Source organism: Saccopteryx bilineata, chromosome 1, assembly GCF_036850765.1.
Source record: "Saccopteryx bilineata isolate mSacBil1 chromosome 1, mSacBil1_pri_phased_curated, whole genome shotgun sequence".
In the NCBI taxonomy this organism is placed as follows: Eukaryota; Metazoa; Chordata; class Mammalia; order Chiroptera; family Emballonuridae; genus Saccopteryx; species Saccopteryx bilineata.
This window is the reverse complement of record NC_089490.1, coordinates 306107660-306120786: the sequence shown is the minus strand read 5'-3', so window position 1 is coordinate 306120786 and position 13127 is coordinate 306107660. Positions and strand designations below refer to the sequence as shown.

At 42.8% G+C, this 13127-nt stretch overlaps 1 protein-coding gene across 4 annotated transcripts in view; it reads right to left on the bottom strand.

The window, feature by feature from the left end:
• The window catches only part of UBE4A (ubiquitination factor E4A), a 55301-nt gene that overhangs the window by 13779 nt on the left and 28395 nt on the right, over window positions 1–13127 (bottom strand). For all 4 annotated transcript variants that reach the window (XR_010727358.1, XM_066246103.1, XM_066246127.1 and 1 more), the window contains 5 exons: window positions 11204–11508; window positions 8840–8972; window positions 4113–4300; window positions 1116–1216; window positions 892–1005 (listed from right to left, as the gene is read on the bottom strand). Coding sequence is in view for 3 of the 4 variants with exons in the window: in XM_066246103.1 (XP_066102200.1) it covers window positions 892–1005; window positions 1116–1216; window positions 4113–4300; window positions 8840–8972; window positions 11204–11508 (841 nt within the window). In the remaining variant the exon portion in view is untranslated. The remainder of the gene's footprint in view (window positions 1–891; window positions 1006–1115; window positions 1217–4112; window positions 4301–8839; window positions 8973–11203; window positions 11509–13127) is intronic.

Here is a 13127-nt window from a genome sequence, read left to right as displayed (position 1 = left end):
ATCATCTTTTGTATCACGCAACTCTTGCTTAGAAGGGTCTGTTTGTTACTCAGTTTATTCTTGTTTTCTAAGAAAACCTATCTAAAGCCTTGTAGGATTATGAGAAAAGCAGATAACTTTTTTCACAGACACAAGTTGCTGGGATATCGCTCATCAGTATGAGGAGCTCATGGCTACCCAACCGGCCACCCTCACGTTTTGCTGCTCCATCTCCCTTTGGGTCACTGCCCTATTTTATAACTGTGGCAGATGTGTGACTTTTTACAGGAGCATTAATAGGCATCTCCACAGGGACGATAAAGGGAATAAGCTCAGAGGCACCCAGCTGTACACTTTGTGAAACTCGTGTTTCAAATATAGCTAAAGATTTGGGAGTCAATGGAGAGATAAAGAGAAGTGATGACTTAGTCTTTATATAAAAAAATAACCCAAACCAGAGACTTTTTTCCTAAGCAGTGATGTAAATAGCTGACTCTTTTAGGAAAGAGGGATAAGAACTACTATACTGCCTTAGTGAGCCACTGTTACTAATGCATTGGGATGGAAAAGGTTGACAGTCCTGATGAAACACAAGATTCTGATTTCTTTTGTAACATTAGCCCAATTAGTTCTGCCTGTGTACCTTAGTTTGGTCTCACCACACTTTCTTTACTATCCTGTGCCAAAGTAACATCCTAGTTTGAGGTTTCCATGGACCTTGACCTTAGTCTCTTATGGAACAATATTTCCCAAGGTCTGTAATGGCAAGGTTGGCAGTATAGTACTTGCAAATTTTTGGTGTCTTAAGACTGGTAGTAGAAGCATGAAAATTGCTATGATTAAAAGGTAAAACATAGGTATTGGCCATGATTTGATGATATAGGAGCAGTTAATCTTTTTTTTTTTTTTTACCTGTATGGCTTCATCCAAAAGGAAGATGGCATCATTCATCAGCAGGTTAAGGAAGCGGAGAAAAAGTGGGGGATTCATAGCTTCTAAATTCTTAGAGGCATAGTCAGCCAAATCCTGTAAGTTCCAGCCCAAGAGAATACCATTTTAGTACTGAACCATAACTTACTGGGGCTTATCTGAAGCAAAACTCAGCTCAGTTTTGGTTTCAGTGAAAACTCTCTCACCTTAATGCTCTCTCGATAGGTATCTGTTCCCCACATGTACCTTAGAATGGGATACATGGGACGACGGTAATTAAACTTCTGTTCAAACTGATGGGGGTCTCCTGGAGTAAGGTAAGAGCGAAATACCAGCAATGGTGCTGCTATTAGAGAAAGAGTAAGAGCTTATGCCTATGTATAGCCATTTCCCCTTATTCTGAGTATGTTCAGGCTACTGACAATATCTGACTTGGGACTTAATAAAGTAAAAGCCTACAGTTGTAGACAAGTGTTTGCTTATTTCCCTACTGAGAGAACAAAAGGATACCTTACACAGAAAAGGACACGGACCAAGCTATACATCAAATGTAGAGTATTTACCAGACTTTGAAATGAGGCCTCTGGAGCTGGCCACTATGGCAGTGACGGCCATATGCAGAATGGGTTGTTAAATAATCCCACATTCTTTATAGATAACAAGGCAACTGTATAGCTGACTTAAAAAAAATGTATTTATTGCCTGACCTGTGGTGGAGCAGTGGATAAAGTGTTGACCTGGAATGCTGAGGTCACGGTTTGAAACCCTGGGCTTGCCCAGTCAAGGCACATACAGGAAGCAACTACTACAAGTTGATGCTTCCAACTTCTCCCCCCACTTTCTCTTTCTCTCTCCCTCTTCCCTGTCTCTAAAAATCAATAAATAAAATCTAAAAAAATATTTATTGATTTTGGAGAGAGAGAAAAAGGAGGGGGGAGGGAGGGGCTGAAAGAGGGAGGAAGAGGAAGAGGTAAAGAGGTGGAGGGGGAGGAGAGAGAGAGAGAGAGGGAGAGGGAGATAGAAAGAGACTGATTTGTTGTTCCACTCATCAGTGTACTCATTGGTTGATTCTTGTATGTACCCTGTCCGGGGATTGAACCTGCAACTTTGGCATATTGGGATGACACTCTCACCAACTGAGCTACCTGGACAGGGCTCAACTGGTTCTTTTTTTGTTGTTGTTTATGTTTTTGTTCTTTTTACAGGGACAGAGAGAGAGTCAGAGAGAGGGATAAATAGGGACAGACAGACAGGAATGGAGATAGATGAGAAGCATCAGTCATCAGTTTTTTGTTGCAACACCTTAGTTGTTCACTGATTGCTTTCTCATATGTGCCTTGACCGCGGGTGTTCAGCAGACCAAGTAACCCCTTGCTCGAGCCAACGACCTTGGGTCCAAGCTTGTGAGCTTTTTGCTCAAGCCAGATGAGCCCGCGTTCAAGCTGGTGACCTCGGGGTCTCGAACCTGGGTCCTTCTGCATCCCAGTCTGACGAACTATCCACTGCGCCACAGCCTGGTCAGGCTGGTTCTTGATTACTCTATAAAATCAAGTCAGCTAAAAAGCTGAGGCTTATATTGCTTTTGACATACCAAAGGTACCACTAGAGCACTAAGGTTGGGTCATATAATAAAGGAAGAGCATGTGATATGGAGTTAGAAGACCTAGGTTTTCCTTCTGTAATGCAAGTCCCTTAACCTTTTGCAACTTCCATTTTCTCATAAATAAGACAGAAATATAATACATCCTCTACCATCATATAATGAGATAATTGCAGCAATTTATTGTGCAACTCATGTACTATGAAGTTTTACATGCACTTTTTTCTCCCTTATCACTTCAACCCATTTTGCACATGAGAAGAAACCAAGGCTCAGCAGAGTTAAGTGAAGTAAAAATCCAAATATGGAAAGGCAGTCAATAAAATGTTTCTTTATAAAGTATATAATTATCTAACCACTATGCTATATACCTGAAACTAATATAAAATAATATTAAATATAAACTGTAGTTGAAAAAAATATGTATTGTATTTGTCATTAGATAGGACATCCCCTTTAAAAGAGGTCTTAAAACACTGCTTAACATCCTGTTTACTGGTTGAGATGGGGTACTGTTTACTCAAACATAGCATCTCAGGGTTAGATCTCAAAAGACCAAGAGAGAAAGGGAATGTTACCTGCTGTTATTCTTTTTAAAAATCTTTTATTATTTATTGATTAGCAAGACAGGAAAGGAAGGAGAGAGAGACAGGAACATCAATCTGTTCCTGTATGTTCCCTAATAGGGGATCGAACTGGCAACCTCTGTGCTTCAGGATGATGCTGTAAACAACTGAGCTATCTGGCCAGGGCCTTGCTGTTATTTTTAATCTAACAATTAGACTGTTAGAGAGTTAGACAGTCTGGACAATAAAAGAATTTCTCTACAGGCACATTGTCTTATTATCTACTATTCTGCAATTTTGAGGCAGAGAAAATAAAGACAGATTTTTTTTTTTTTTTGTATTTTTCTGAAGCTGGAAACGGGGAGAGACAGTCAGACAGACTCCCGCATGTTCCCGACCAGGATCCACCAGGCACGCCCACCAGGGGGCGACACTCTGCCCCACCGGGGCGTCGCTCTGTTGCAACCAGAGCTACTCTAGCGCCCGGGCCATCTTTGCTCCAATGGAGCCTTGCTGCGGGAGGGGAAGAGAGAGACAGAGAGGAAGGAGAGGGGGAGGGGTGGAGAAGCAGATGGGCGCTTCTCCTGTGTGCCCTGGCCGGGAATCGAACCCAGGACTTCTGCACGCCAGGCTGACGCTCTACCACTGAACCAACCGGCCAGGGCCAAAGACTCAGATTTTAACTGCAAAGCCTAATTTGTTTTGAGTATGATTTGATCAAGCAATATAAGAAAGTTGACAAGAGCACTTTTTTTTAAAGCGAGACAGATCTGTTTTCCACTTAGTTGTATGACAATTTAATCTTTTTTTTAATTTAATCTTTTTGAGAATCCATGTCCTCATATGTAAAATGAGGATAATACAGAAGTTTCCAGATGGTGACAAATTAATAAGACAATGTAAAGAAAAGCTCTTAATATCAAAGTTGGCATAGAATAGGAATTCAATGATGACCGATGACATTTTTCTGATATTCAAATACTGATCAAGCTTTGCAATTGTACAAGTCTCAGCTTTTCAGTTCTAGACTTCTTTACCTGTAAACTCAATGTCCACAAAGACCTTGATTAGAGCTTCTGCAAGGTGGGCTGCATAGGGAAAGTTGCAGAACACACGTTTCCGGTGGAACACACTGGATACCAAGGGATTTGGAGTCTGATCCAGGTGGGGCATCACTGCTTCCAGCACCTCAGCCAGTTTGGCTCTTAGGTGGGGATTCTTCATCCTGCAATTAGGGCACAAAGCAAGCTGAGCTGGTAATTTTTGGTTTTTATTTTTAGATTTTATTTTATTTGATGGTAACAACAAAGACTGTGGTTTAGAACTTAAACCTGAAGTTCACGGTGACCCTTCTGTTCAGGCAGAGTAACTAAAGACAGATAAGCATCTGCAAAGAAAACTAAAAGAGACTAGGACAAGGAGGCAGTGAGAGCCTGGCGACTGCAAGCTGGAGCGCATGCCTGTGTTTCAGCTAGGGCTTTCCTTATTGACTTCAACCAAGTTTTATTCTCTACTTAAATACAAGAAGTCAGCCATCATAATAAAACCACATTTTCCAGAAGAAGTATTATACATAATACATTCAGAATCACTGATTGCTTTTTTTCATCCTTTTTCCCTTGAATGTGTTTGTCTCGTGTTTCTTCTTTTATGTCAGATAAGGGCTGTTTGAAAACTATTTTATAATCTTCATCATCATCTATTTTAGCCCTTCAGATTTTTTGAAAAAATATTTGATTTGAGAGAGAGAGAGAAGCATTCACTTGTTCCACTTTAGCTGTGTATTCATTGGTCACTTCAAGTATGTGCCTTAACCAGAGATTGAACCTGCAACCTTGGTGTTTCAGGACGATGCTCTAACCAACTGAGCTAACTGATCAGGACTTCAGATTTTTATTTTGTAAAAAGTACACTGTGGCCCTGGCCAGTTGGCTCAGTGGTAGAGCACTGGCCCAGCGTGTGGAAATCCCGGTTCAATTCCTGGCCAGGGCACACAGAAGTGCCCATCTGCTTCTCCAACCCTCTCCCTCTCCTTTCTCTCTATCTCTCTCTTACCCTCCCACAGTCAAGGCTCCACTGGAGCAAAGTTGGCCTGGGCGCTGAGGATGGCTCCATGGCTTCTGCCTCAGGAGCTAGAATGGCTCCAGTTGCAATGGAGCCTGGTGGGAATGCTGGGTGGATTCTGGTCGGGCACATGCAAGAGTCTTGTCTCTCTTGCCTCCGCTTCTCACTTCAGAAAAATACACAAAGCCCTGGCTGGATGGCTCAGTAGTAGAGCATTGGCCTGGCGTGCAGGAGTCCCAGGTTTGATTCCCGGCCAGGGCACACAGGAGAAGCGCCCATCTGCTTCTCCACTCCTCCCCCTCTCCTTCCTCTCTGTCTCTCTCTTCCCCTCCCGCAGCCAAGGCTCCATTGGAGCAAAGTTGGCTCGGGCGCTGAGGATGGCTCCATGGCCTCTGCCTCAGGTGCTAGAATGGCTCTGGTTGCAACAGAGCAACGCCCCAGATGGGCAGAGCATCGCCCCCTGGTGGGCATGCCGGGTGGATCCTGGTCGGGCGCATGCGGGAGTCTGACTGCCTCCCTGTTTCCAACCTCAGAAAAATACCAAATAAATAAATAAATAAATAAATAAAAGAAAAATACACAAGAAAAAGTACACTGTGTAGTAATTTAACTGACATTTAAATTATGTGAACTGAAAATGTTTATTGCTTTTCAGGTAAGTGTTTACTCTCTTTAGTCTTATGCTCAGTACCTTTGTATTCATATCCATGTATAATAATAATTTTTCATGAGAGAGATTACCTGGAAGTGGCTAAATCCTTATAAGATTTTCTCATGTAGGCCCTGGCCAGGTAGCTCAGTTGGGTAGAGCACTGTCCTGATATACCAAGGTTATGGGTTTGATCCCTAGTCAGAACAAAACAAATCAATGTTTCTCTCTCCCTATCTCTCTCTAAAGTCAATAGAAATAAATAAATGGCAAAAAAATAATGATACATTGAGAAAAAAAAATCTTAAAAAAGTCTGACCAGGTGGTGAAGTGGATGGAATGTCAACCTGGGACACTGAGGGCTTGAGCGTGGGCTCACCAGCTTGAGTGCAGGGTTACCAGCTCGAAGGTGGGATCACAGACATGACCACATGGTCACTGGCTTAAGCCCAAGGTTGCCGGCTTGAGCAAAGGGTCAGTGGCTCAGCTGGAGGCGCCCCCCCAACCCAACCCCTGGTCAAGGCACATATGAGAAAGCAATCAATGAACTAAGGTGCCACAGCTACAAAATGATGCTTCTCATCTCTCTCCCTTCCTGGCTGTCTCTGTCTCCTGCTCTCTCTCTTGCTAAAATAAATAAATAAATAAATAAACAAATAAAATAAAGAACAAGAGAGATTTTTAATTAAAAAAAAATTTCCTCATGTGAAACTTTCTCACTTCATAGTTAGCCACTTCAGATTTTCATTTCTCCAAAGATACTGGTATATGCACTGGTGTGGCCTATCCCGTTTCCTCAGGAGTGTTAGAGGTGATTGAAACCTGTTTTTTTTCCTTAGGTAAAGCCTGGCTATTTGTAGATTTCAAAGAACAGTGTTTGAAGCATTGCTTTTTAAAATTTGTATGTAAAATCAATGAAGAAAAATTACAATCAATTCTTTTCTTAGCTAATCTCTTACTAAATAACTTCTTTCTTTTTAAATTGCTTCTCCATCTGTAACTTCTGAAGTGTCCGGTTCTGATTCTACTGTTTGACTGCCAGATATGTTTATTTTATTATTTTAGAGAGAGGAAGGGAGGGAGGAAAGAGAGACAGGAACATCAATTTGTTTCTGTATGTGCCCTGACTGGGGAATGAACCGGCAACCTCTGTACTTCAGGACGATGCTCTAATCAACTGAGCTATCCGGTGAGGGCTGGATATGTTTTCTTAAACGGAATATGCCACTCTCTAAATTAAAAGTTCCCAGTACTTTCTCACATGGCATAAAATGACATAAGAGTCTTCACCAAAAAGGTAGTTGTTCACTGTTTAAGCAACTATCTTGGCAGCATCTTCAGAGTCAACCTCCCCGAAGGACTAGTCTTTACTACTTCCAGAGTCTTCACTTTTGGACAGTCTGAATCTCATAACAGTGCCAGATTAGGAAAAAAATGCTTGGACCTGGGTTTATAAAGTGCTGGAGGTTGGTGGCCCACATAGATTATTCTAGGAGTTTTTTTTCCCTTGCTTTTGTTGCTTGCTTGCATGCCAGCAAGCCTGAGCCACTACCTCCTTCTGAAACTTGGCCTCCTCCTGTGGGTTCAGGGACAGGGGTGGCTTGGCCAGGCCTACAAACACCACCAAGCTGAGGATTCAAATTTTTATGACTACTCTCCTCACAGGAGCCAAGGCATCCTAGAGTCTTGCCGTGGCGGGGAACACCCTATACCACCACAGTGGAGGCAACGCCCTATGCCAGAGCCTTTGGGGGAAATGGGACTCTGCAGTTTTAAGTCTGTCAGTTTCTGGGGGATAATTCAGGAGCTACCATTCAACTTTTTCTTTTTTTTTTGGTGTGTGTGTGTGTATTTTTCTGAAGTTGGAAACGGGGAGGCAGTCAGACTCCCGCATGCGCCCGACCGGGATCCACCTGGCATGCCCACCAGGAGGCGATGCTCTGCCCCTCTGGGGCGTTGCTCTGTTGCAACCAGAGCCGTTCTAGTGCCTGAGGCAGAGGCCATGGAGCCATTCTCAGCGCCCGGGCCATCTATGCTCCAGTGGAGCCTTGGCTGCGGGAAGGGAAGAGAGAAACAGAGAGGAAGGAGAGGGGGAGGGGTGGAGAAGTGGATGGGCGCTTCTCCTGTGTGCCTTGGCTGGGAATCGAACCGGGGACTCCTGCATGCCAGGCTGATGCTCTACGACTGAGCCAACTGGCCAGGGCCACCATTCAACTTTTGAGGTCACAGCTTACCACATACGAGGGTGAGTATTTAAGTTTGTATTTAATGTTTAGCCATTCTAGGTACTTCCCTGTGATAATGCATTCTTTGCAGCTTACTATTCTGTGACTGTTTACTTGGGATGAACCTGCCTTTCTAAGCTTTCTAAAAGCAAGGACCAGGGTCTAGTTATTCTATATTACCATCTGTGCCTGATAAATACTTGCTGACTTATATTTTCTCATGAGGTCTGCTCAGCTCAGGGAAGGGTTGGCTTTCACCTACTTCTCACTGACAAGGCTCCACGGACTGTGGAGCATTCTCTTCTTTGTGTAGCAAATCTTCATTTATGTACACATTGTCTCCTTTGGCCTAGGCACCAAAAAAATCAGAGAAGCATCTCTACAGGTTAGCATCTTCCTTTGGAAAAGAGGACTACAAGTTATAAAGGAGAAAAACTTGAGATCAGAAAGCATTTACCTAAGTTTAATGCTCACCCAACTCAGGATTTCAAAGGCAAACTGTATCTTAACATTACTAAAAGATCGTTAGTACCTGGCTGCCACTGGCAAGGTTTCTGCATTAAGGTAACTGTTTTAACCAGGGAACAGCAGTGGAATTTCTATCAGGTACCATATATGCAAGTTCAGATTCTCTGTGGGCAAAGTCCTTTGCCTCTCTAGAATGGGATTTTTTGGCTACCCATCAGAATGGTCAGGTGATCCATTAATGTTAACACAACTTCTGAAGGCAACCTCTTATAAGGCAGACTTGTTTATTTCTTGGTTTACAAGTCTTCTGAATGTTTTGCAGCTCTAAACAGTGACTGCCAAACTTTCAGCACTTCACCTTTCTATGCTTCCAGTGAAGATGGTGATAAAGTGAAGGACATGTTCTAGGGAATCTGCTGATGTCTCTAAGATGTCATCGGCAAAGCGGCGGAGAAAAATGAGGAAATCACCCAGGTTATCTGCAAAAAATTCTGGAAGAAAATTCATTGGAATTAGCCAAATATCTGACTCTCTGTACATACAAATTCTATACTGTACTTAATGAAGGTTAACAAAACCCAAATGTCTTGCAGATACTAGGAATGGTAAGTTAATAAAATAAATGTAGACTCTCCTTTAAATGTGTCAATTTTAATTTTTAAAATTCATTTTAGAAGGAAAGAGAGAGAGAGAGAAGGGGGAAGGAGCAGGAAGCATTAACTCCCATATATGCCTTGACCAGGCAAGCCCAGGGTTTTGAACTGGCAACCTCGGCATTTCCAGGTTGATGCTTTATCCACTGCATCACCACAGGTTAGGCTCAATTTTAATTTTTATTCAAGTAAATATAAAAGCAGTAGAGATACAAAAATATTAACACATCAGTACAGTTTAAGAAAGTATACTGTGATATATTTCCACACTCAAGGTTAACTGTGAACTAAATAACCCTTTAGGTGTATGAAGAATTTTGAATGAAGATTCATTAGGTGACTATGGTCACCAGTCTCCAGATGGTCCTCGCCTCCTGGTATTCCTACCCTTATGTGTCCCCTCTTACTCTTCCAGGGTAGAAGATACACCCTGAGGCATACAGAAGTGATGGTATGTCATTTCTATGACTAGGTTATATAAGCCAACAGCTTACATATTGGTTGCTTGCTCTGGGGGAAGCCAACAGCCGTGTTATGAGTATTTCTCTCCTATATCTCTCATATCTCTAAGGAGAGACCTATGTGATCTGAAAAATAAGCCAGCAAACAATTGAGGTCTGCCAACAACCACATGACTAGGCTTAAGCTTGTGAGCAGTTCCTTCATCTCTGGTTGAGTCTTCACATTCCTATGGTCCTGGGTGACAGCTTGGCTGCAACCTCATGAGAGACCCAGAGTCAGAACGATGCAGCAAAGCTGCTCCGGAATTCCTGACATGACAGAAACTGTGTGAGATAATATTGGTTGTTGTAAAGTTCTATGATTTGGGGTAATCTGTTAGTTAGCAATAGATGACCAATACAGTGAGCAAGAACAGATAAGCTGAGCCTGACCAGGCGGTGGCACAGTGGATAGAGTGTTGGACTAGGACGCAGAGGACCCAGGTTCAAAACCACAAGGTCACTGGATTAAGCACTGGCTCATCTGGCTTGAGCGCATAGTCGCTGGCTGAGTGTGGGATCATAGACATGACCCCATGGTCGCTGGCTTGAGCCCAAGGTTGCTGGTTTGAGCAAGGGTCACTCGCTCTGCTATAGCCCCTCCCCCCCGGGTCAAGGCACATATGAGAAAGCAATCAATGAACAACTAAGGAGCCATAATGAAGAACTGATGCTTCTCATCTCTCCCTTCCTGTCTGTCACTATCTGTCCTTCTCTTTGTCTCTGTCACACACACACACACACACACACACACACACACACACACTATGTAAGCGGATTTTTAAAAATTTATTTATTTATTCATTTTAGAGAGGAGATAGAGAGAGATAGAGAGAGAGAGAGGAAGGGGGGAGGAGCAGGAAACATCAGCTCCCATATGTGCCTTGACCAGGCAATTGCAGGGGTTTGAACCAGCGACCTCAGCATTCCAGGTCTATGCTTTATCCACTGCACCACCACAGGTCAGGCTAAGCTGATTTTTTTTTTAAGTGAGAGGAGGGAAGATAGTGAGACAGACTCCTGCATGTACCCTGGCCAGGGTCTACCTGGCAACCCCATCTGGGGCTAATGCTTGAACACTGAGCTATTTTTAGCACTTGAGGCTGATGCGCTCTAACAGAATCATCCTCAGCACCCAGGGCCATGCTTGAACCAAGTGAGCCACTGGCTGTGGAAAAGGAAGAGGAAGAGAGGGGAGAGATGGGAGAGAAGGAGGGGGAGAAGCAGATGGTTGCTTCTCCTGTGTGCCCTGACCTGAAATCAAACCCAAGACATCCATATGCTGGGCTGATGGTCCATCTACAGAGCCACCAGCCAGGGACCATATACAGTAATCTGATTTTGATGGACAATATCTGCCAACCACTCACCAACATACATAACATATAAATCTCCCTCTGGTTTAACGAACAGATAATTTTTTTCCCTTAAGGAAGAGCACAGAAAGAGTTAGGAGAGTTGACTAATAATTAAGGAAGGGTATTTTGAGGAGTAAACTTCCAAAGTGACCCAGTGAAACTTAGATGGCTATAAATAGGAAGTTCCCAAGGGAGAAGAGAGTCTGCTTACCTGGCACATAAGCCAAAGAGTTGTAGCTATCCGGCAGAGGAAAAGTTAGCTCTATTGGCTGTGAGCCCTCATTGCCTATGGCTAGTTGAACTAGTAGAACAGCCATGGACACCTGCAAATTTAGGCAGTTTTGTAGCATCTGTGGCTCAGTCATGGCCGTCTTGGTAGAAAGATAGATGGTCATTAGTCGTTCAAACTGCTCACGAAGGTTATCAGCAGCAGGGCTAGAACTTTGTTGAGCATCCCGCCAGGCTACCTGTAGCCGATGAAGATTTTGGTTGATTTTTACCATCTGCTCATGCAACCTGCCCCCAGGAAAGAAGAAGAAACTGGGTCAGGAGTCACCTATAGGAATAGTATAGTAGAGACAATTCCAGAAATGCAAACCCTCATTTATTTATTCTAGTGTCTCTTTTAGGATATAGAGAGCTGCAGTTAGGATGACACAGAAGGTACTAACGAAAGTTACTGACAAGACAGAGAGGCAAGCATAGCATTGGGAAAATGTTACCAAGTATTCAACATAATTAAAGGTAATTAAAAATATTTAGCAGCTTCCAAAGAACAGTAGCTTGCTCAAGTAGGGCATAGATTGAGATGTTATAATGTCAAATAAATAACTATTAAGCAAAATACAAGAATCCCAGCAGGAGAGTGTGACAACACACCAGTGCAATGACTACTCAGATATGGTTATTGTATTTCCCATGTATAAGACATGCCTTAATTTTGGGGCCCGAAATTTGGGAAAAAAAAAAAGTATTATATAAAGTTATTGAATTCAAGTTTTATTCATCATAAAATTCATACAACTCCTCATCACTGTCAAAACTTCCCATCCATTTGCTTGTCCTCATCTGTGTCTGATGACAAATCACTGTTTTCATATATTGCCTTGTACTCAGTTTCATTTATGGCATTTGAAATGCCACACTTAAATGACTTGACAATGATCTCAATCTTGATATTATCTCAAGATCTTTTCACCCAGGGACAAACTTCTCCTATAGTTGGTTTCTTCACTCTTCCTGCTGGTGTCAAATTGTACCTAGAAGACTTTATCCATTGGTTCTATTCGTCTCTCATGGCAGCTTTGAAGGGTTTATTAATGCTGGCATCAAGTGGTTGGAGCTGGGATATCAAGCCTTCAGGTATGACGGTAAGTTTTGTTTTTTGCTCTGCAGCAATCTTTGTGTTTTTGTTATGTGTGCCCTGAACTGATCAAGCACCAATAGGGCAGGTTTACGTAAGAGCCCATCTGGTCTCTTTCTCCAAACTTTCTCAATCCAGATCTTCATCCCATCCTGACCCATTCAACCCTTGTCATGAATGTGGACAATCACTCCTCGAGGAAAGTCTTCCTTTGGCATTGTTTTGTGTTTGAAAATAAGCATAGGAGGCAGCTTGGTTTCGTCAGCACAACAAGCTAGAACAACTGTATAATGGCTCATTTCATGTCCACTTGTCTTCACAGTTACAGTTTTCACCCCCTTCTTATCAACAGTTCTGTTATTTGGGACATCAAATTGAAGGGGGACTTTGTCCATATTTGCAACCTGTCCCAACTCAAACTGATGTGTCTTCCGACACTGAATGACAAAATGATGAAATTCAAGGACCTTCTGCTCATAGCTTTCAGTCATCTTTTGGGCAAGTCTGGTGTGTGTACGCATGCTTAGTGCATTCCGTTTCATGAACCTGAAGCAGCAACTGTGTCCTCCTTTGAAATCAGTAACTTCTTTTTCATCAGCAATTCTTCTTGCCTCATGCTGAACCTTCTTTGTAGACACAGGAATTCCAATTGCCCTTTGCTCCTCAATCCGTACCTTCAGTTCCCTCTCTAAATCAGGCCATTTTGCTGACTTGCCTCTCATGACCTTCTTCTGCCGTGGAGTTTTCAGTAGGGTTTCTTCTTCCCGTAGCC